The sequence below is a fragment of the Clinocottus analis genome, unplaced genomic scaffold (assembly GCF_023055335.1).
Source record: "Clinocottus analis isolate CAN_PGR_092001 unplaced genomic scaffold, fCliAna1.0.p SCAF_13, whole genome shotgun sequence".
In the NCBI taxonomy this organism is placed as follows: domain Eukaryota; kingdom Metazoa; phylum Chordata; class Actinopteri; order Perciformes; family Cottidae; genus Clinocottus; species Clinocottus analis.
In genome coordinates, this window is record NW_027175854.1 from 4,041,632 (window position 1) to 4,064,226 (window position 22,595).

At 41.0% G+C, this 22,595-nt stretch overlaps 1 protein-coding gene across 3 annotated transcripts; it reads right to left on the reverse strand.

Annotated features, from left to right (window-relative positions):
- Positions 1–518: 518 nt before the first annotated feature.
- Positions 519–22,595, reverse strand: kcnn2 (potassium calcium-activated channel subfamily N member 2). 3 transcript variants are annotated; one of them, XM_068574644.1, is made up of 9 exons: positions 21,797–22,595; positions 21,318–21,413; positions 11,349–11,767; positions 10,914–11,055; positions 10,655–10,765; positions 10,429–10,556; positions 8,463–8,471; positions 5,420–5,489; positions 519–2,547 (listed from the first exon to the last, which is right to left on the reverse strand). In XM_068574644.1, the coding sequence occupies exons 1-9, from the start codon at positions 22,565–22,567 to the stop codon at positions 2,272–2,274; spliced, it is 2,022 nt and encodes a 673-aa protein (XP_068430745.1). In that variant the 5' UTR covers positions 22,568–22,595; the 3' UTR covers positions 519–2,271. The 3 variants fall into 3 exon arrangements, with proteins under 3 accessions (XP_068430745.1, XP_068430744.1, XP_068430743.1); XM_068574643.1 differs by lacking the exons at positions 5,420–5,489; positions 8,463–8,471 and having other exon boundaries at positions 2,452–2,547; positions 21,318–21,410; XM_068574642.1 differs by lacking the exons at positions 5,420–5,489; positions 8,463–8,471 and having other exon boundaries at positions 2,452–2,547.

A 22,595-nucleotide genomic window follows, 5' to 3' on the forward strand; every position in this document is an offset into this window, starting at 1 on the left:
TCTTAACTATTTAACGTTTACTCATTGATACATTGGCAACAATATAAAATTGGCACAGGGGAAGTACTTGTACTTAAGTTTTTTGTTGTTGTTGCTGGAACCTGAGTATGTTTTACTGAGGGAGAAATTTAAATATAGTATTTCACTTGTAATGAAGTATTTTTTTACATTGTGTATTGGTACCTTCACTGAAGCAAACAACTTCTTCTCCAACTGATGGTGAGCATCTAGTCGACATTTCAAATCCTGCAAGTTACTATCAGAGGCACATGTTTCCCTCAATGTACATGCACATCTACATTTGTCTCAACTTACTAATCAGTGAGAAATACAAAATGATTATGGCACCAAATTAAATGAAATAAAAAATTTAAGTGATTTCCACCACAACCTATACAATCATTTGTCAACACAAACACACTTAACTTTATCTATTTAATACACAATGTAAGACAATAAAAAAGGATGCAGTCCAGTCAAATTGTATATATTTTTTTGTTTAATTGTTTATTGTTTAAGTCGCATACAGTATAATCTCTCGTTGGTTTCTATGTTGCTGAAGATTGTGGACTGAATTTCTATCATTCTGTTGACCATCTGATTGACTTATTGGTTCGTGGCTGGGCTGGTTGAACAAGATTGGTGCTGCTGATTTGGTGATCTATGACCCATGCTATACTCCATGAACCTTGAAAAGGTTACATTAACAACTAAGTTCATACTCTGAATATTAATGTGTAGAGGGTGTATTGGCCACATCAGGGCTTTTCACACAATTGATACGCTGATAGACTGTATGAAAGGCCATGGAGGATATTTCAATTAAATCTAAATATCTTAATTTCATTAACGTTGAGACCTACAAACCTAATAAATGCCTGTCACTGTAGGTAAATTCACCAGCTCTTCAATATTGCTCTTCCGGCTCAGCCAACAGTGTCATCTAAAGCCTTTGCTGTAAAAAATAAATGCAATCTGAAGAATAATGCAATTTCTAAATAGTCTATGATCAAGTCCAGGAAAGACCCTAATAGACAACTTTATGTATCTTAACTCCAGTCCAAGACATTTTAAACCATGTGCTACATATGCTGAATCTGTCACTTCATACATCACCATTATTCTTTGTTTAGTTGTAGGAGGTGTGCTTGTCCTCATTAAAATATATAAAAATAGGCATTTTCTTTTTAAAAGGTAGATACGGTTTCAGCGAGTTGTTGTTCAGCATCTGTTGTTGCCCGGCTTGGGTGACAGTGAGCATAAATAGCACAGGAAGGAAGAAAGGACAGGAGGTGAGACACAGCAAGACAAGGGGTAATTGGATAATTACTGAGTTTGTGATCTCCCAATACATTTCTGTAGACTTCTACAGATCTAAGTTAATGCTTCTCTGTGGAAAAAAAGGGCTATGACTTTATTCAACACTAGCCACAACTTGAGAACTGACAATAATAAACCCATGCCCAAACATCTCAAATGTTCTTCTTTTAATGAGCAACGCATCTTTATATCATACGTCAGTCAGCATTGAAGTGCATTGATTAAAAAGTAAGTGCAAGTACAGATTTTGATGCATTCATTTTGACTAGAGGATTAAATTATTTGCAATGTTGCCCCGAAAATAGTCATTCTACAGGGGCATTCTGCAAAAGAAAACCGCTATAGTTGATGCTGTTTCTAACCTAAAAGATATATGCTTTTCCCCCCTCATTTCAAGTGTTCTCAAGTTATCTCTGAGTGACAGTGTGCAGGAGTGATTTTCATCTGCTGTCTGCTCTGAGTTCACTCCAGTCCATCAAACACAGCACTTTTCCCCCCCAAATCACTGTCATGCTTCCTGACTGATTTCTCAGTGGTTTCTCAGTTTGCTTTGAGGAAAACGGCAACTGAATCAAGCCAGCGGAAGCACAAAGTCTGTGAGAAGCACTATTTTAGTGCAATAGTTTCACACATGTAACCTCGCCACCTAAAACTGGCTATCTCTGCATAGAGATGGAGTAGAGTTCATATTGTATCCCCATCGATGGGCCCTTTACTGAGGGAAGCGCCATTATTTGTGGTCATGTCACCAGAGCAAGGATAACATCATCTTTTGAGGTAATAAAAAACAAACAACAGCATGAAGTTATCCATTAAAATGCATTGTCCCCAGTATCTTGGATTCTGTCATCAGAATTTGGATAATACTTATTGAAACCATAAGGCTTTACGATAAATGCAACTTGGCCATATGATGGCAAAAGTCTTCAGTGGAGGCATTCCCCTTGGACTCTAGCTGCTCTCGGAGGATGTGGGCGGTGCTGTGGAAGACGACCTTCGTCGGGACACTGACTGTGAGCGCTCAGGGCTGTGTTTGTCATAAGGCTGGAGCTGCACCTCCAGGAAGTCCCTGTGCTGCTGGCTGATGACCTGACTGATGAGTCCCGGCAAAGCCTGCAAGTTACTCAGTAGAGTCTCCAGCTTTGTCTCAAGCAGGGCAATCCTCTTCTCCATGTCCTCTCCTCTCTCATTTAAGTCCGATATCATGTCATACATGATGTTCTGAGTCTGGAAGAGGGGAGAGAGAACACTGTTAACAAGAAACTTTTCCTAATTGGTGTTTTTTTGTGACGGACAACCGAAAAATTCTGTATTGTATCCATTACTAACAAACAGGATAATACATAGAAAAAACACAGACTTCTTCAATACTTCAATAACCATACAGTTGAAAGAGCTCATTCTGAAAAACAGACTTAGTGGGAAACTGTGAGCTTCACATTAAGAGATTCACTTTCAACACATTCAGTTCAGACGTTAAAGAAAAAAAGAACATGAAAAGAACAGCCATAACCAACTGTCAATTGTTTTACATTCAAAACATCAAATTATAGATTCACATTTTTCAAGTCTGTCTGGAAACAATATGCACTTGCTCATATGTACATTGAAAACATTCATAGACTGCATTGATTAAACAGTACTTCTGAAGCCAATAGGCGGCTTCAGCAGTTTGAGGGAGACAAGTCAAGTGTGTATCTTCCAAAGTTACAGTCTCTTTAGCTTCCCTTTTGTGCTTCAATGGACACTATCTTACTGAGCTACAGTGGAAAGAGAGAAACAAAGAGGGAATTTGGTCCTCAGAACAGAGTAACTCTGAAAGACACCTGCTTGATGTGATTGACTGATTGCTTTAGATTTTTTCATTGAGATTTTTTCTTTTACAGAAAAGTTGAAAAAATGTGAACCCATCCAATAATCTTAGCAGCTAACGTAACATGCCAAATGTAATAGTTATGTAAATATGAGCTATCAGCATGAAAATCTAGCCAAAGTAACAAATCAAATTCTACAAGTTAATGCTTTTATTATGGCGCTACATCTCAGAGTCTATGTTATCCATTTTATTGGCTGCAATTTCCCAGCGAGAGAGTAATCCACATTAAATAAGGTCAGTCGGACATCATGTTATGTTCCAACTTTCCCTTAAAAGCTGCCCCAGAAGGGAAGATTTTATATGATCAGTTTACAAGACTATTTCCATGCAGACCAGATTACATTATCCTATGACCTTGAGGAGACAGAAAAGGTGCATGTGGAGTTTGCATGATGCTTTCTGCTTATTTGATCCATCAACCATCTGTTCACATAACTTTAAACATCCATATACTTTAGCTGCTGCATTTTAACTCAGTCTCAGGTTCAGTCTTTAAGAATAGTCAACAGCACCCTAAAGAAACATGTCACATTTCAGATGAGGTGCGGCGGGGATGCTGCTGGAGGGCGGTTCCTGAGGTATTATTCAGCAGAGGACTAATAATCCCTGGCAGACTGGAGGTGATGCCATCTATCACTTACCTTGTCCTCTTCTGATTTGAGGCGGGGATAATGGGATAGCTTGTTTATTTGAATTAGTGAGAACTAAAGTAGCACTGACACCGCTCAACCTGACAACTAGTGGAGACAAGGGTTTCACTGTATTACTTACATAAACACTAATTTAATCCTTGACTTATCATGCATCCATTTGTCAGTGGCTCATGAATGCAATTTAACATTTAAACAGTTTGTGTAATGTTAAACAAATACTAAAATATTTTATATGTATTATCTTTTGCAAATGCAATAATTCTGTTGACGAAGCCATCGATTGCATTTGGAGCAGAACTGACCCAAGTCTGGGCCTCATCTGTAAATCATGAAATGTAACAAGAACACATTAAAAAGTGATGGTGTGAAATGATATAGACCAAGGAAAGAAGACCTCGTAAACCGTGGGGGAATATCGACAAGAATGTATGCCAGTATTATGGATCCACTTCAACTGCATAGTAAAAGCAGAAATTGACACCACAAACCCATTTCTGAACAAGAGAATGCGAGAAAGAGAGAGGAGAGTGGCAGAGATTGTCTCAAACTGCAGCTTGAGTAAACAATTTAACAATTTGAGGACACAATTCAGCCTGAATGGCAAAGTGAGGAAAATGCTGTGGAACGAAAAACACATTCACCCAAACAGTCCATCACTTGATTCACATAAAAGGAAAAGCCACATCCTATATGAGACTGAAGAAGAGATAATGAGTTAAGGGGATACATTGTGATCTGAAGGATTTCACATTGCACTGCAGTGGCGATGCAGCTGCCAATGATATGTTCAGCTCTATTTAGCTCCATCTTTCCACTAAGAGCACGAGGAGACTGAGGCTACTCTGCCCTCTCATGGCAACAGACTCCTATAGCAACGATTACAGATCCATCTGAGTGGCACTGGCTTTTAGCCACCTTATATATCCAATGTCACATTCTGACGCACGCTGTCGTTTTACAGCACCAGGTGAACTAGGCTAATACCTTTCATTCACGTTGGCCTGAATCCAGTTTGACCGTGCTGTACGTTTGAATGTCATAGCTCTCTGCCTTTCTATCCTCTCTGAATTTACTTCTCGCTGAATCATCAGATCACAGTGTGTCTCCCTTCCCAGGTTACTGTTTCTGCTGTGTCAGGCTGGCGAGCTGCCTGGTCTTTCCCTAAGGTTTGTCAGCTTCTGTTTAGTGCATCTGGAGACAAACATCGGAGAATACAAAACACTACAGACATAAAGAGGCTTCTTGTCACTCTCATGCAGTAATTTTTGCAGAGAAAGTGTCCTGGGGATAGCAATTAACGCTGTGAAATAAAATGAAGTTGTTATTTCAAACCCAAATCAGAATCTCAGGTCAGTGCGGACGACCAGAAGCATCACACAGATGTATTTTTAATCACCCTGTGAACAGCCTGTCTGTTTATTTGACACCTGTAGACTTTGATTATCAGAAAACACTAATTCAGCGAGTGAACTAGCATGCATTGAATTCAGTCACACAAAGGAAAGAAATGTATCAGGGTAGCTGTGTGTCCTAATGTACAATGCAGCAGTAGACTGTACGTCTAGCTTACCTTAGCAAGGTCCACTAGTGAGTTTGCTTGGTCATTCAGCTTGCGTTGCTCCATTTTAACACTTCTCAATCTGAACACAAGACCATTCAGAACCCAATAAATTAACGCTATCAGAATTTTGTCATTAAATTTGTGCACACACAAGGCAGACACACGGAGAACACTCCTAGGACATGCACAGGGTGTGTGTAGAGAATGCAGGGGTCAGTCTGGTTGGTTGAAGTGCATGCACGTGGAGAGGAGACCACAGCGGGCGAGAGCTGCCACTAAGGAGAATGACACCAGCTCGATGTCCAACTCAACCAATACATCCATGATAAAGGACTAAGGCTCATACCACTTAAGTCCTTTAGCTTTGTGATGTGTACGATTGTAAAACAAGATAAAAGGCTTTAAATCATTCTTCTGGCTAAACCAAAGTTTCTCTGTTTGAGTTTATTAATTATTTTGTCACTCAAATAGCCACAGATATCAAACATTGTTTTATGTGAACATAGGGACTAAAGTTTGATCTTTTTAAAGAAGCAATCTGTGCACATGTGGATCTTTTTTCCTTTTGAGACTTCCACTACGTCACAACTGAGGGAAACAAAAAGGTCTTCACAATTTGCCACTTAAAGGAATCTTGTTAATCTTGCATCATGAATAGAAAATTAAATACGACTTGTTTTTAAAAAGTCATAAAAAGGCATCATTTTATTCATGGCCCACTTTTTGTTTTTAGGAATCCTAATTGTAAAGTCTGGAAAAGATAACTTGCCTACTTCATACAACATGCTTAAATAATTCACATCTCCTGTTTAATTAGGCTTGTGAAGCCTGTTTTACTCATCGTCTCAGGGGGCTCAAAAACAGCAACTATGCAGTATTGTAGAGCGTCGACCACACGTGGTTCCAAGATATTAAATATGTTTTTTTTCCAGAATCACCCACGCACGCTAAATTAAACTTGGCACACCGAATAGCATCTCGTCGGCAAGTTTGGAAACGTTTCAGATAAGAAAAATCAAATAAAAACAACTTATAGCAGTTTGAGATGATTACGAGGTTGTGTGTGAATCAAAGGCAAAAAGTAATGAAGGTCGAGAAGGGATTTAAGGGGCCCTTGTGGGGGGGGGTGTAGTCGGCTAATTAGCTGAGATGCACCCATTCTTAATCTCATGCAATGCCGGATCATTTCTCTGTTTCCTGAAGACAGGCAGATGTGAAAGTGTGGAGTGAAGATGACGGGTTAGACCAACAGAGGGTGCCACGGGAGTCACGAAAGGAAACTACAGGCAGGGGACGATGTCCTGACAACTGAGGACCGAAATGCTTCATACAGAGCAGACTCTACAGAGAAGTACAGAATAGACAACTATTGCACTTTTATTATTCACGTATTCAAATGAAAGGAAAACAAAGACATTTAATATGATGGGAGATAATAGGTATTTCATGTTAAATGACTTTGCAGTTGATGTAAGACCTAAAAAATTACACATTTCACAGTTGGATGACCAATAGCTTTGAGGTCAAAGCACAGGGCAGCTTGCGGTCAGGACAAGGCAGCCCATGTGCCCTGTCTTTTATATTCCATGTGTCTCTTTCCCTCAGTCAATCACTCCTCATGGGCATTTCTCCTTTTCAATGGCCACTCTAAATCGGCTTGCTATTCATCAAGGGAAAACGGCTACGCTAAGCTTTTTAATACCCCACTAAATCAGTTAAAGCAATCTCAGTTAGTGCTGCACCATATTCTTTACCCTCTCAACTTGCTTTCTTTGTCATGACCTCCCTTTACCTCATTGTGGAACAAAATGCTAATTTCTTCACTGTAATAGAGAGGGGGAGACCATTCTGCAGCCCGTCATTTTTTTTCTTCTCCCCCCGTTGACAGCTTCATGCCGTCGGTCACAGTCACAGGGCTCAAACGGGATTGCTCGGAGGCTTTACCCCGACCTTGCACTCGGGTCACTTTCCTGCGTCTCCAATCCTCTCATCTCTGAGCTAACCAGCACTCACTGCCCTGCCTCTTGCTACAATTCCCTCTTCAACCTTGTTGATGTAAAGAGACAGTTCCCAAAGGGGATGGTCGGACTGCAGAGCTGTAATGGCCTTCCAACATAACGTCAGACATTTGGTTGCATGCGTGCAACATCATCCCTGTGGTTTGATGGAGCGCACCATCCAAATAACGTCAGGGGTGACAAAACTGTGTCTCCAACTAACTCTGCTGATTCCTCTAGTGCAGAAAAGCATGACAGGTGTATGTCCGTGTTATTAGGCTGTTTCCCAGCCATGATAACACCATTTCAGCGTCTTTGCTACTGTGTCATCCAACAGAGAAATGGGGGAAATGTGGCTGCAAATAGAGCAACAGGCGTAACAATGGTTCCACACGCCGAAAGATGACCCTGAGCCCTGATCTGTATGAGCATGACTGCTAAGTTGTATAACATGACTTGAGGGGTACGGTAAATCATATACTTGTGTTACTGCAGGTCTGTCTCCTGTAGAGCTCTAGTCGTCATCCTTCGGTACGTGAAAGCACAGTTGATTGGAGTTTAATCAGTGGCTTTCTGATTAAAGATCAAATTCTCATCACATCCATGCAGAAATGGAAAGAAAAACACCCTCCATCACCGATAATTGAAATTCACTTATTATTCATCTGTAGGTGTGTTTAGAAAGTGCAGCATGGGTCCACTACTTAATGCTAAGACCTAAAAATGTGTTTTTGCCGGTTATTTGAAGCTGTTTGTTTTCAAAATGCTGAAGATTGAATGGAAAATGTGAGACTAATGTGTACTTTATCAAATTGACATGCTATTCAGTTGAACAGACATCTAATAAAAACCTTTGTAGCAGTTTAAAGGAAATAATCCTGCATCACTATGATTGTGTCATGTGAAACCATTCAATTGTTGCAAACTACCATGGCATGAATTTCACTTATCAAATGAGGGAGTGTAATTTTTTAGTCACATTATTGGGTTCAAGGACAAGCTCTCTTTAGCATGCACACAACAGGTCTGTATCTACATGTGAGGCGAAGACTTACTTTCGAGCTCTATTGCATTGTGTCGACACAAACAGGAAAAAAAGGAAACATGAAGTAGACAAATGAATTATTACAACATCAGATAAACATATTCAGACGGCAAAATCTGTTTGCTCAAATCTTGCTGCTGGAACCCTCCTCTACGCTGTCACCTCACCTCTGAACAGCAGCGACACTTTTTCTTAACTTATTTCTTCTTGCAACCAGCGTGTGATCTCTCTGTGTTTGGACTGTTTACACTAGCTGCAGCTTTGCTTGCTCTCTTACTGTGATCCCTTTTTTCGACACAGGTCCTGGTTATCAGAAATAAAATAAATCAAAACAAACTTCCTGTGAACATTCACTGACGCAGACAGTGACTCAAAGCGTCTATGGCCACATTTAACAGCTGTTTACACCTCACATCATTCACAGTGATTAAAGACTTCCAAGAAAGTCTTTCTCACTGTCTCACAGCTTTGACCAGAGGAAACAAGAACAATTATGTCAGATTTGATGTTTGCTATTGCTTCATGAGGGTCAACGATGGCTGAAGGACTTTTCCAACTCTCCACTGGACCGATGTGCGAGGTCAGGCGGCCTCCTGTCCTATTCATCTCCCCGACAAGCAACACTTAAAAATCTTACAGATAAGACCTGTGACATCACTACCTCAAGAAGTAGACAGCTAGAGGATAAAGGTGTGACAGTAGGATGTTGACACCATACTGAGTAGTTGTCCTTGCACACAGAGCTGGACGTGACTTTTTTCCCCACTGAATCTGATTCTCTATAGATTTAGCTTTAGTTCAGAGGGGTTTCCTTTATTAGGCTGTCCTAGAGAACAGGAGGTGGACATGAATCGCTGTCATCGCTGCTGCAAATCGGATGAATAAGACAGCAAGGACAGAATGACTCGACAAAGCAACCATGACACAGAAATCTGGATGTGGGTTGCAGCGGCGGCAGCAGCTTCAGACAGTTTGTGTATTTATCTGCCTCTACACCCTCGTAATTAAACACCTTGATGTCTTTGAAACAAAAATAAAAGATTAATGAGCAAATCAAAGTTGCACACCAAAAAGACTCATATATGTACAAAACACCACAGAAAGCGAACAAAAATACAAAACAGGAGGCGTTCTACTGGAGCATAAGGCTACATAAGAACAGAATCGCTGCTCATCTAGTGACATATTTTCAGAAAGCAGTGAGTCGATTGCCAGTAATTTGCAAGAAGCCACAACCTGGACGTGCTTGTAAGCACTGTAGGTTGAAGAAAAACCAAGAGCAAGGTGAGGCTGAAATCAATACTGTTATATAGCACTTTGGGGGTCTTCAGGGACCCATTAAAAGACTAGCTGACAAGTAAGTGTCTGACCAGCCGCTAGAAAACCAGAAACCCACGTGTCCGCCCGACATCTAATTTACAGCCAAACAAACACACAAGAGTCAATCTGACAGCAAAAGGTGAGAGAGAGAATGAGAGAAAGAGATCAATATCACAGTGCTGTGACTTCTGTAACTTGAGAATATTTCAAGGTGAAATTAGTTTCAGAAATACTTCTGTAAAACTGAGGACCACCTATTAACATAACATACCCACAAGCCTCTGGGAAGTTTCCTCTAATCTCATTCAGAGAAAAATGCTAGTTGACAAATCCTTTGATATAAACGGCTCAAAAGAGCTTCCAGTGTATCATTGGATACTATTTACATGAATGTAGTTTTCTCGCATATTTTACCATTCTGTATGATGCAGAATCAACAGGACAACTCAATGTCACATCTGCAAATTTAAAGTGAGTCAAGTGAGGGGAAATACGCACAAGATTCTTCAACAATACAAGCACATATTTTTGCTACAGGTGTCAAACAAGTCAGATTTCAGGTTGGTGTTGCATCGGTTAACCAAGTGAATACACTGCGGGATAAAAGGCATTAAACATGAGTGGCGAGGTCAGGGGGTTAAGAGCGGGGTACCTACTGGTGAATGGCTTGGAGAAATTTCCTCTGGTGCTTCCTGACTCTGGCGTGGTCCATCTTCCTCACCAGTTTGGTGTTTTTATAGATGAGCCACGTCTCCCTGAGAACATTCGCAGCTGTGTTTTTCACCTAAATTTGCAAAAAGAGGGATAACGTTTGAGTCAAGAACGCAGAATGGTAAAATATCTGTGGCATCAAAATAGCCTAATTTGGTTGCTTTCCCTTACCCTTTTTGTTAGCTGGGTGTCCATCATAAAATTGTGGACATGTTTTTCAGCTTTGGTTAACTCCAGTTTCTTTGCCACCACAGCCACCACCAAGGCAGTGCACCCAGCGCCCTGTGAAATAACAAGAAACAACTTGTTTCCAGTTGTGAAACTATAGAAGCATGTAAGTATACTTTCGGGAAAAAAATGAAGGCTTCCTGTCAATATCAGAAAATATTGACAGGCAAAAAAACTGGAGCCCTCATTCTGCCTTCCTCACCATAATGCCAGTCAGGAGGCAGACTCCTTTCCCACAGTATGTGTTTGGGACCATATCTCCATATCCAATGGTAAGAAACGTGATTGAGATCAACCACATGGCACCTAGAAAGTTGCTGGTTATGTCCTGGTTGTCGTGGTACCTGTAATAAATAATAAAAGCAATGCGTTAAACGACCTTCATGCACCCGCTGCACTCCAGCTTCACCTCATGATGTCTCCTCAATTTCAAAAAAGAAAACAAATCCAATGTAGTGCTGTACATATGAATAAATGTGTCTGAATACTGCAGGGCTTTAATCTTTTCTTGTAAATCGTCTTATCTTGAAGTTCAGACCCCGAATGAGCTATGAAGTGTGTACATTATCTATTTTTATGCCTTATCTATGTTTCATGCCGAGCAGTGCTGCATAGCGTGAGAAACGAATCCGGGCACCTCTCACAAGCTCTCACTGTCCACGCAGCGATGATCCACAGCGAAATTGTGAAGACCAGCAGCACGGTGCCGGGGCAGATGGTCATGAGGGTCTTCATCACAAAACGTGTGTTAAAGTTAATCTTGTTGAGCGCTCCGATGCTGCGTGACGAGGCGTCCGTAAAGAGCTTGCTGTGCAGCAGCATGACACGAGCGATGAGGTACAGCCGCAGGAACATGGGGATGGACAGGATGATGTCCACATCTGCATCCGTCTTGGACGGCACGTAGGAGTAGGCCAGGCGTGCTGTCCAGGTAAACGTGTAGTTCCCTGGGATGGGGTGGATGGCGCACACCAGGATCTCCAGGCAGATGAAGAAGATGCGCTCATATGTCATGGCTATCCTCCAGTCATCAGCTGCGTTGTCCACCATAAATAACTGCGAGGAAAGGGCACAGTGAGACCGATAGAGGGTAACATGTCCATCATAGTGACACATCAAGCTACAGAAAATCTTTAAACCCCATTAAACAAAAGTCATAAATAGCTTTGAGTCCTTAAATCATATTTTATTGTCACATTTTCTAAAGACCTTAGCATTTTTTGCCCCCATGTTGTTGCCTATTTAAGATAAATGATATATAAAACATGTTGACCATTTTTAAGAGTGTAAAATTTACCCTGCTTTCAACAACATTTGGACGAGGAAAGAAAAAAAAAGCTGATGATGATGATGAAGGGAGGATGCTACACTCTTATAAGGACAAAAATGACCTTCAAACAGGCATTTTCAAAGAGGATTTCAATTTTAAAGTGAAATGGATGGAACGCGACGTCTGTCTGAAAGGTAGAAAGTCAGAACGATGAGTCAAATTTAAGGTCATCTATCAAACAAAAATAGTGAAAGCATACCAAATATTCTTAGATCCCAGCTTAACAATATAGACAATTTGCTGTTTTTCTTCATATGACTGTAAAGTGAATATGTGACTACATGGTTCAACAGAACAAGACATCACAAAGGGCTCCAGCATCTAAAACTATACAGGAAATAGCAAGAATGAATGCAATCTGTGATTTATAGTAAGCTGGTAAGAAAAGTCCAAACATGTTGCGGTTTCTGCTTTCACACTCCTTGAATAAAAAAGGATTTTAAAAAAGTGTTACATTAGCAGCTTGCATTCTCAACTTTAAAGTGTTATACTGATGAGAACATCTGCCGTCTCCACATTAGCGTTAGCTTCTGATCGCCTGGCCACCCCGACCAGAAGGTAGGCCGTTCCACTGGGGAGTTCAGTGTGGGTGGATTTCAACAGCCCTCATCACTCTTCTCCACCCTGTCCTCCGTCACAGCTTCCTCACTTGGTCACCTCTGCTGCGGCTGCCCCCGCCTCTCGTTCACCCCCTCCCTCCTCCTCAGCGCTTTCAATCCAATCTTCGGACAGAAGATTCACTGCTCGGTGTATTCACCCTGAACTAACGGGCTGAGCCATGACCGCCATCGCCAGCTCACTCCCAGTGATCCCCGGACATGCTTACAGTTGTAGTTACACTCTTATATCTGCAGGTATGGGTTGAAGATTAAATACGATCAGAATATCTTCCCCTACATTTCTCAAATAACTCCTCTTTTTGACACGCCATAGTGTAATTTCCTTACAGCTGCTCCTGCTCTGTCTACTCAATCACCTCAAGGTCCTCAGCTTGCGTACAGGCCGTCACAACTGGCAATAGATATTTCACAAAATGTTGCTGTCAGCAAATACAAGCGAGGGTTCCTGGCGGCTGTTTTTGCCATGAGAGCAGAAGCCTCTAAGGGGAGGAAAGAAAAACTGCACATGATTACATTTTGTCAGATAATATGCTTTGTAATGAATTATACTATGTCCATTAATTCTAAATGGAATAAAATGTAAATATACACCAACAGTGCAATGTTTTTGCTTACAGTTTAGGTCAGTTTGTCTTTCAGCTCGGCTCTACTTCGCTATTCAAAGTGTACAGTTTGGATTGAAGTTACTTTTTTACCCAAACTCCACCAATATATGGCAAATAAGAGATTTATAATGGTTAGAATAAACATTTCAATGCAATTATGGCCTAGATTGATATGTAATGTCATCTTTTTCTCGCAGCAAATTACAGTAAAAACAAGTTTGAAGAGGGATTGGATCAAAAACATGCCTTGTGTGTGCGACATGGTTTTCAGACACAATATATATTGATCTTAATAGTTATTGCACACACACTTCCTTAGCTGTTTGTGTCTGAATTATAGGATGTATTGATTTCTCAGTCAAAACTGCACTTGTAAATATAAGAAATCAAATGTTAGAAAAAACACACTGGAAGCACATACCACAACTCGGCTTCTTGCCAACTACCCGTTTCTCATTATAGAAATACAGACTGTCCCGATCCTGGAGGGGTAACAGGATCAGTGACCTAGATTGTAAATTTAGCAGTGATATGTTACATAAAAATGTAATTGCTGACAATGTCATATTTTTCACATTGGAATAAAAGGCCCCTATTCAACATGTTCAAGGACAAAGAAAGTACATAAAAGGCAAGAGCATAACACTGCCACTTTTCTCACCGACATTCACGAATGCTCCACATGCTCCAGCTTCAAAGGCTCTCTGACATACAGCTCAGCCGCCTGCTTTGCTTTAACACAAAAACCTTCACTGAACCCACAACAGCAAACACAGCACGCTTATTACATCTTCTGATCCAATTATATATCCAACAGCGACTGTGCAAGAAATATCAACTGTCGACAAGATGGCACATTGGAACAGAAACAGAACAAGCTGCAGCGAGTCCACAAACAAACGGCACAACTGACCCACAAAGCCTCTGCAGCTCATTTGTGTGTATTTACAGGCTACAATCAAAGTTTCCCCCAAACACAGAAAACAGACAAATTAAATTTTCAGAGGCAGTTGTTCATATCGAATGAGCAACACCAAGCTCTTTTAACAAACTGACATCTGTCAGAGAAGCGTGTAACTCTAACCACAGCTCGTCTTGTTCGCTTTCCAAGTGAGTGTAATGTAGACATGGAAACACAAGCTGGGACTCCACTCTGCTGCGGTTTCTTACTTACAGAATTAGAGCTCTGAAAGCAGCTAAATCTATTGTTTGCACACAGCACAAGCAGCGTTTTATTTTACATTATAAACAACAAACCAACCCTGTCAAAGGCAGTTACAAAGTTTGTTACCTCAAAACAATGTAATTAAACATTTACATGCCGGTTGCATAAGGAAAGCCTACTTGGTGGGTAAAAGCAATTATGGTAATGGATGACCTGAAATACAATACTCAAGGGCCCTTTACCTCAGAGCATCAAATATTCCATGCAAGCCGCAGAACCAACAGTTATGACAGAGCGGTGGAGGAAACTACAATGGGGGTTTTAAATCATGTCAAAATAGGATGCAGAGGAAGACACAGAGTCAGGCCTAAATCCAGACAGTTGGTGAAACAGGACACTAAATTAGTTACAGGAGGCTGACAAATAATTTACACACAGCCAGTAAATGGATTTTAAATGTGAACTTACTTAATTAAAGTTAAAACGTGTCTTTAAAGACTGAAAGCAAAGATGACCGCAGTCTGGCAGTCAGCCCTATGACTGATGTATTTTAAAGCATCACAACCTTAGAGGCTTGAAGAGGCCAAATTAATCTAATTTGTAAGAAGATCTCTGGGTTTATTACATTTTCTGTACATACTCTATACATCAGGTAATCATGTGTACCGAGGAGGAGCGAGGAGGTGAATCAAACACACCCAAACAACCCCTCCAAAAAACTACAACAAGGAGGGTAATATTAGAGACGGGAAAATTGTTCTTCAAAAGGGGAATGGTGTCAGAATAACTCACAATCTGCGTCATCAGGGAGGAACATCACTTTCAAGGTGAACCTTCAAAACATACGAAATGAAAGTTTGGGGAATTGGTAAGCTGATGCAGCTAGTTAAAGGGTCAATTCACTCAAATAAAAATACAACAATTAAACATATTTTCTCTTCAAGCACGATCATGTCATGATTTTTATTATGCCATGCAGGTAGTTTTTGGCTTTATTTGCCCATATTTTGGAAAAGCTCATATGCTCACAATGAAAAAGCTAAACTCCTGATGTTTTTTCAGGTTCGTGATCTCAGTGACACAGAAAGCAATGCTCTCTTTCTCAGGAGCGCTCTGATCACATTCAAACCATCACACACCTGCTGGCCACTAAGCAGTTGGGTTAAGGGAGTCTTGCGTAGCCAGACACATCTGCACAGTGCTGCGTCAGGATACGAGAGGAGGAAAATTACGTCTGAAATCGGCTGGTAATGGCAAGCTTACAGTCTACATCTGCTATATCAGCCTACAGTTAAGGGCCTTGCTCAAGGGAACCTCAGTGGGGGTATAGAGGGAGAGGCATGGCTGCTTCTCTCTTCTTTAGTCCACCACTGATGTGTAGCAAGTATACTGTTTACCATGTCCAACCCCCTAGTCTAGTGTGTAAGCATACTAACATTTTTAGCGCGACAATTATAGTACACCTGAGCCTGATGGGAATGCCATTTGTTGTGTATTTGTATCGTATGTATTGGACAAATAACATTTTTGAGGTGACAGTGTTGTCAGATTTAAACTTAAGGAATAGCCAAAGTTATCATACTTTATCCTGACGGAGACATGAATGTCCGTACAAAAGTGCAGAGCAATCCATCCAATAGTTTCATTTCCCTCAGAACCATAAATGTCAACCTCATGGGGACCCTACAGTAAATGTCAGGGGGTCACTAAAGTCAATATGCTTCACCCTCTGGAGAATGACAATGTCTGCACAACGTTTTATGGAATCTTGGATGGAGAAATTTCCATCTGGATCAATGAGGAGGTCTGAACTAACGATAACCCGACTATCAAGGCTAAAAGAAAAGAAATGAACAGCAACATTTGTCCCTCACATCAAACTGCTTGAGTGAAGAATGAATCACAACCGAGAGCAAATCAAAGCTCTCTGCATAGCCAGATACCTTAATACAAAAATTGAGAAACAAGGCAAGTTTTTATTTTTATTTGGGTGAACCGAACCTTCAAGTTCTTTAAGAACTGTTTATAATCTTAATCAAAAGCCAATTCTAGCCTTCATCTTGAGCAAAACGTATTTTCTTTCCCCAAAATGGCTATCCACTAAGTTACTGCATTGTGCAACACATCTCAGAGAGCAGCTGATGCAGTGACCGTGAGGACAATTTGAGGGCAAATACAGCGGTCCCTGGCTTCAGTCAGCTTGTTTTCTGATGGACACCAAATACAGTCTAATCACTAAGAGTGCATGCACCTTGCTCATCACGGGGAAGCTTCCTTCATGTCGGGTCGAGAGACAATACGGCTGAATATGTCCTGGCATCATTCTCCGCCCGCCGCTGTCCTGCGTCTACACGGTGTCGTCTCAGAGGAGTTCACCTGCGATGCTAAGCTGAGCTGGTTACTGGTTTCACGGCGCTCAATATAACTAATGGAGTCCGGCTCAATATTTAATCTGTGTAATGTGGAGATGGGAACATATATCTTGTCACTGAGGATGAAATCGCTCAATCTCATTAGTGAATTAGGTTGAGAGGTTCTGCCCGAATAGACATTAATGCAATCCTTTATTTATGATATCAAAGTGAGCCACTAAAAGGCCACTTTGCTGAGTAAATCCAAAGTTGTTGCTGATTCAGTTTGCTTTTGTTTTTGGAGTTAAGTCTTACATTTGCATACACATTCCTCTATTCAAGCAAAGTAAAGCCACTCTGAGCCAAAGTAAAATCTTGTACACCACTTTCTTTCTTTAGCTGCTGCAGCCAAATGCATTAATAACCTAAAAACATATGTTAAAGTCACATGCAGAACACCATTTTGTAAATGCCATCAATAAATAATCTCAGGATTCTCAACTCATTGGGAGGCTGAGCGTCTCTGTCCTTGAAAGACAGTATGTTCAGTGAAAACATTGAGGTCACCAGCCAGTGGTGGTTATCTGACTCCAGTCTGGAGTCTCAGGTAGAGGACAGATTTCACTCTGAGAAATGCAAAGTGTCTCCTGCAGTTAGGCCATATCTCTGTCACAGACACGCCACCCAGGGGCGGTGTGGCAAGCACGGCCGAGTTTGACTTCACTGGCGCAGTTTTGGCAAAGTGTTGCTGCTTTATCTTTCTTGCAGATTGTAAAATGTAAGACGGTGCAATTGTAAAACATTAGCGCTGACTTTTATCACAAAAAGGCACATCAAAGAGAGGACAGACCCAAAATAATTGTTCATAAGTTTAAGAAAACTCAGCAGAACTGTCATCACACGGTACAGCGACACAGCAACGGCCTTAACACAAATGCCCCTCGGCAGCGAGCCTTTGATTTGAGAAGAAGGGGAAAACTCTCAAGCTGTCAGTTTCTCTGTGTGGGAATTAGGTGAACTCAACCATCTCAGCAGCGAGAGCAGGACGATGCTCCCAGCTCGTAGCTCATATCAGACTTTAACAAGGACAAATCAAAGTCATGGAGCAGCTTCAGACTCCAACCTCCATTTCCAATCGCACTGTACAGTAAGTCGCTGTCTGCCAACGCAGCAAACTCGACTAAAAAAAAATCTAAAAAGACCTCCGGATGATCGCCAGCGGTTAACAAAAGACATCATTGGTGCTGAATCAGCCTGATAACATTTGAAGGAGAAGTACAGAATAATACTTAAAAACGTCAATGTGTATAAAAGAGGATTACATCAATGCTACGTATCTTAATTGTAGGTGGTCGAGGACATTGAGCTGAACATGGACACACTGTTTCTCTCTGTTAGTACACTTTTCTTAGTAGGTCACCATCACTGCCACAGTAGACGTATCCGAAAACAATTTAAATGACAGTTGGAGTCCAACATCGACATCGCCTGACCCGACCTTTTGAGTTCTCAGTCACTCTGAGGAGGAAAAACTTCTTGTTGTTGCACCTTATAAAAATGAGACGGCACAGTCTTCACCGAGTCTGACAAGCAAATCAGTTTTAAGGGGTAAAAGAGAAATATTTCATCCTCCTGACTTGTGCTTCTAACTACATCTGACAGGCATCTGTGAACACACGGATGTGCATGCATAATCTACTTCACTGCAGGAGCAAAATGTCTTACATGGAAAAGTGCACTTTAGAAATAGCACCCAACTAATATCCCAAAACTCGGCTCATCGAGAGTTATTAAATCCAAAAATGAACCAGGGATATCACATACTGAATCCCACAACAGAAGATAGCATTTCTGATGTAAATGGACATTGTATAATGTCTGATGTGAACACGACAAGTTTGAAAATGAATTCAGAAAGAAGAGAGTTTACCACCCGGCCTACACGCCGCTTCTCATCTCTGCATGAGGCTAGCGAGCTCGGCTACATTAACCGCTACTAGCATAACACACCTGAATGTCAATCCAAATAGTTGGCGGGGAAGTTGCACTGTGGGTAATGTAGGTGCTAGATTTTGACATGGAAGTTGAATGTGTGGTATAAAACACATTATCTCTGGGTCTTGCTATCTTCTTTCACATTCTGTCCATCGTGAGCCTGACAACGCTTAATTGATCGAGTAAGCTACTCTTTTACTTTAAGTATCTCCTTGGGGAGGGTGAACATTTCAAAGACATTACAGTCTATGCTTTTAACCAAGCAGAGAGGATGCAATAGAAAAAGAACAGAGCTGAAACCATTCATGTCAACACATTAGAAGTCAAATCACATTTGTATCAGATGCGAATGGTAAAAAAAAAAAGCTTAAAGCTAATCAAAAGGAAGCACACACACATCCAGAGCAACTGTGTGTGAATGTCTGTGTCATTAGCAGGATAGAATAAATTAGTATGTGTGTATGCAAGCACATATGTCTGTCAGCAGGAAACGAGTAATGAAATAAGCTACTAGAAACAACAGGCACAACATTTCCTCAGGCAGGGAAGCAAAGAAACAGCTGGTAGATGTTGAAGCAAAAACTATGAAGTGGATTTAAATCGTGAGACTGAGTCAGGTTCCAGGAACTGGCTGAGAGTTTGTTCCAAAGGGGACTTGATGAATTAGGTGTTCAGGCTTTTTACGTTTGAATACATTGTCTATAAATCATTGTGGAAAGGGGTTATGTGAAAAGTGAATTGCAGTAATCGAGTCTGGGGCAAACAATTGCTTTAATAAAGTTTTCTAGGTCAGCAAAATAGGAAACATCTTTATCAGGAAGCGAGAGGGTTATCTCGGGTGAAAAAGTTTTTAGAAATTGATGTGACTGTCTGACTGACTGAAAATCTGGATCAAAAAGGTTTGAAACAGCCTTTCTGTGGGGTAAATGTGCAGCTACTGACGGTGAAAGGAATGGAAAGAAAAGCTTTTTTGGAGCTAAAATAAAAAAAATCTGGCTTGCTTGTAGTAAAAGAAAGAATATTGCTTCACAGCATTTTGAAAGTGTAAAACCGAGGCTTCGAGCATTTAAAAACGGTTATTAATATTTTTACCGATCCTCATGTCCTGCTGCATCACACCAGTGAAGACATGCACAACCCAACATTTAACTGGTTTGTTGTAAACAGAGACCATGAAGTTGACGTATACAGCTGCACAACCAGCAATTGAACCCAATTGCTTACACAACTCACGAAATGGAAACATGCTGTGATAAAAAAAAATGCACTTTTGAAAGATCCCAACGAAATCAATATATTATTTAACACCAAGACAATCAAGAGGTTAAAAAGATCAGTTTATGAATTGAATTATTTACACAGGATTAAGTAAAAGGTGTGGTAGAATGAACATGATACTCATGTTAACTTACGGTTTGCTTTCTTATTTATAAAGATCAACTCAAAGTCTACGAAGGAAATGAAAACGATTCTGTTATGCATTGAAATATGGTAATGATGTTTCTGCATTTATATCATCCCTCATAAAGAAAGGTTTACAATGAGGCCTCTGAAGGGGGCGAAACATTTTACTGTTGGGCTATTTCCATGACTGATACTCCCCTGGGACTTGTAAGCACAAAATATACCAACGAGGTTGGTGATACTGTGACAAATACTACTTTGATTACAAAACCGACCTCGTGTTTTTATCCAAATCTAATGTTTTTTTACAAAAACATATCCTACCTCTTGAACAAGAGCAGATGAAAACAGCTGGATCAGCTCAAACCATTCAGCGGAAGGCTTTAAATAAAATCTCTATCGCCATATGTCATCCATTAACATGATTAAAATGTGGTGTCATGATTTGATAAAAAACAAGGTATGTTATACATGAAAGCTTTCTGGCAATAACATTCATTTTGTGTCTAAACAACAAACACACAAGTGCTGAAGAGCAGGGAGAACTGTATGTAACACTCAGAGGCAAGGTCATGAAGCTGTCCACGTGTTGGAACATCTCTGACAATCTAAACTCATCCACTGAGCGCTGTGAGGAGTCCGTAAATCGTATCAAAATGTATGATGAACTTTTAATGTGGCTGCAAAAGATGATGATCGGTCCACTACAGTCTGTCGTTGTCTATGCAATGACACTAAATAGACGTCCTGTCGTCTAAAACCTGGTGTCATGTAACAAACATTACACATTTTTGCTTTGGAATGAAGGATATGATGATGGAGAATATGATTTCATTGAGGAATTGCACTGTCCCGCGCTGCATAGAAACTCAAATGTAATACTTCAGTTGTTTTCACAATTAGTTATTTGATTTTGGAAAGTCAATCAAAATTCATCTTTTATCATTCGAAAGCACAAATAGTCCGCTAAACACATTCAATACCAAACCTATTTGTAGCATCTTATAAAGTAAAGGTGTGTTAATTTAATATTTAATTGAGCATTTACTCCAGGCGAAGAGACATGTGTTAAAGCAGACTGCTGCTGACCCTCCAACACCAACAGTTAAGCAATAAGAAAAGTGTGACAACATTACCTGGATCTCTCTTGCATGGTATATGATAATCAGTCCCAGGAGAATGATTGTAGAAAGGCTTATCAGGCATTTTAGAGCTAAAGAATACAGGGACTCCTGGAAAAGAGCAACAACACTAAAGCCAAACAACAGAAAACATCATAACATTAAATCACATTCTGATGGTGAAACACCAGCCCGAGTTCGCCTGCATGTCTCACATCTGGAAACCAATACATGGAAGTGATCATTCAGCTTCTTAAGGTGTACTGCAACAAATTCTGGCATGTGATGTCATTTTTTTATATTGGGTGTTTGGACAGCTGTGGGCCTTTTGGCCTGCATGTGACAATGTTACTATGATATACTTTGCAGTGAGTCTAGACTTATTTAAAGTGACTGCCTTTCTACAACACCTTTAGCACAAGTTTTTTTTGAATGACCTGCTCTGTCAATCACATGCAACTAATTTAGCTCTGAACGACATGGCAAATACGTACCTTTCCATAAGCTCCCCATGAGAGTTCAGTCTCTATAACCATAACAACGATCCCAAACATCCCAAATATTAAAGCATAGTCGCTGAGCCGCTTCCTTTTCTCAAACAAGGCCCTCCTATGTCCGAGCTTTTCCCCAATGTTCTGGTTCTTCTTTTTCCCGGATTTTCCGCCGCTGTGGCCGCAGCCTCCCGCTCCGTCTCCCGATGCGTAAGGCATCAGTGTGGTGGAATTATTCTCCGTCTTGGATACTAAAGTGTCCGACGCATCTGCGGCTGAGATGGGCTGCAAAGGCTGTGACTCGGAATCAAACTCGTGTATGTTTCTGCGGGACGAGCTCAAGTTGCTCAGCGGCCGCATTACGCCGCCGTTGTATCTGCAGCTGCTCATGGCTATTTCATTGTAGGAGTTACTGTCTTTGTGGCTGCTGCCCAGGCTGCCCCGCTGCCGATCGCGGCAATGCTGCTGCTGATGGTGAGGATGATGATGCCTGGATGAACTACCATGACTAGAGGGTGTGAACTCACAGACGCTGTACTGGCAACCTTGCTTCGAAGACGTTTCCGAAGGTGTCCTTAAAGTTCCCACAGTGGTCGGCGACGTCCCGCGAAAGATGAGGCTTTTTCTCGCATCACAGGTGCAATTAATGCAGGTGCAGCATTGGTCGTGCTGCTTGCCGATCCGATCCTCCCGCCTGCAGTAGTGCTGGTACTTACAGTGCTGGAACTGCTGCTCTGGAAAGAAATCGTTCTGCAGCTGCAATGGGGTTTCCATGTCAGTGCTGCCGTTTAAAGCAGCAGTC

Excerpts from the sequence above, each read along its gene's own strand:
- kcnn2 (XM_068574644.1), bottom strand. The coding sequence starts at position 22,567 with ATGGAAACCCCATTGCAGCTGCAGAACGATTTCTTTCCAGAGCAGCAG. Across the intron at positions 21,414-21,796 it reads CATGGGGAGCTTATGGAAAG|GAGTCCCTGTATTCTTTAGC; the intron begins GTACGTATTTGC and ends GCTCTTTTCCAG. Across the intron at positions 10,557-10,654 it reads ACACCCAGCTAACAAAAAGG|GTGAAAAACACAGCTGCGAA; the intron begins GTAAGGGAAAGC and ends TTGCAAATTTAG.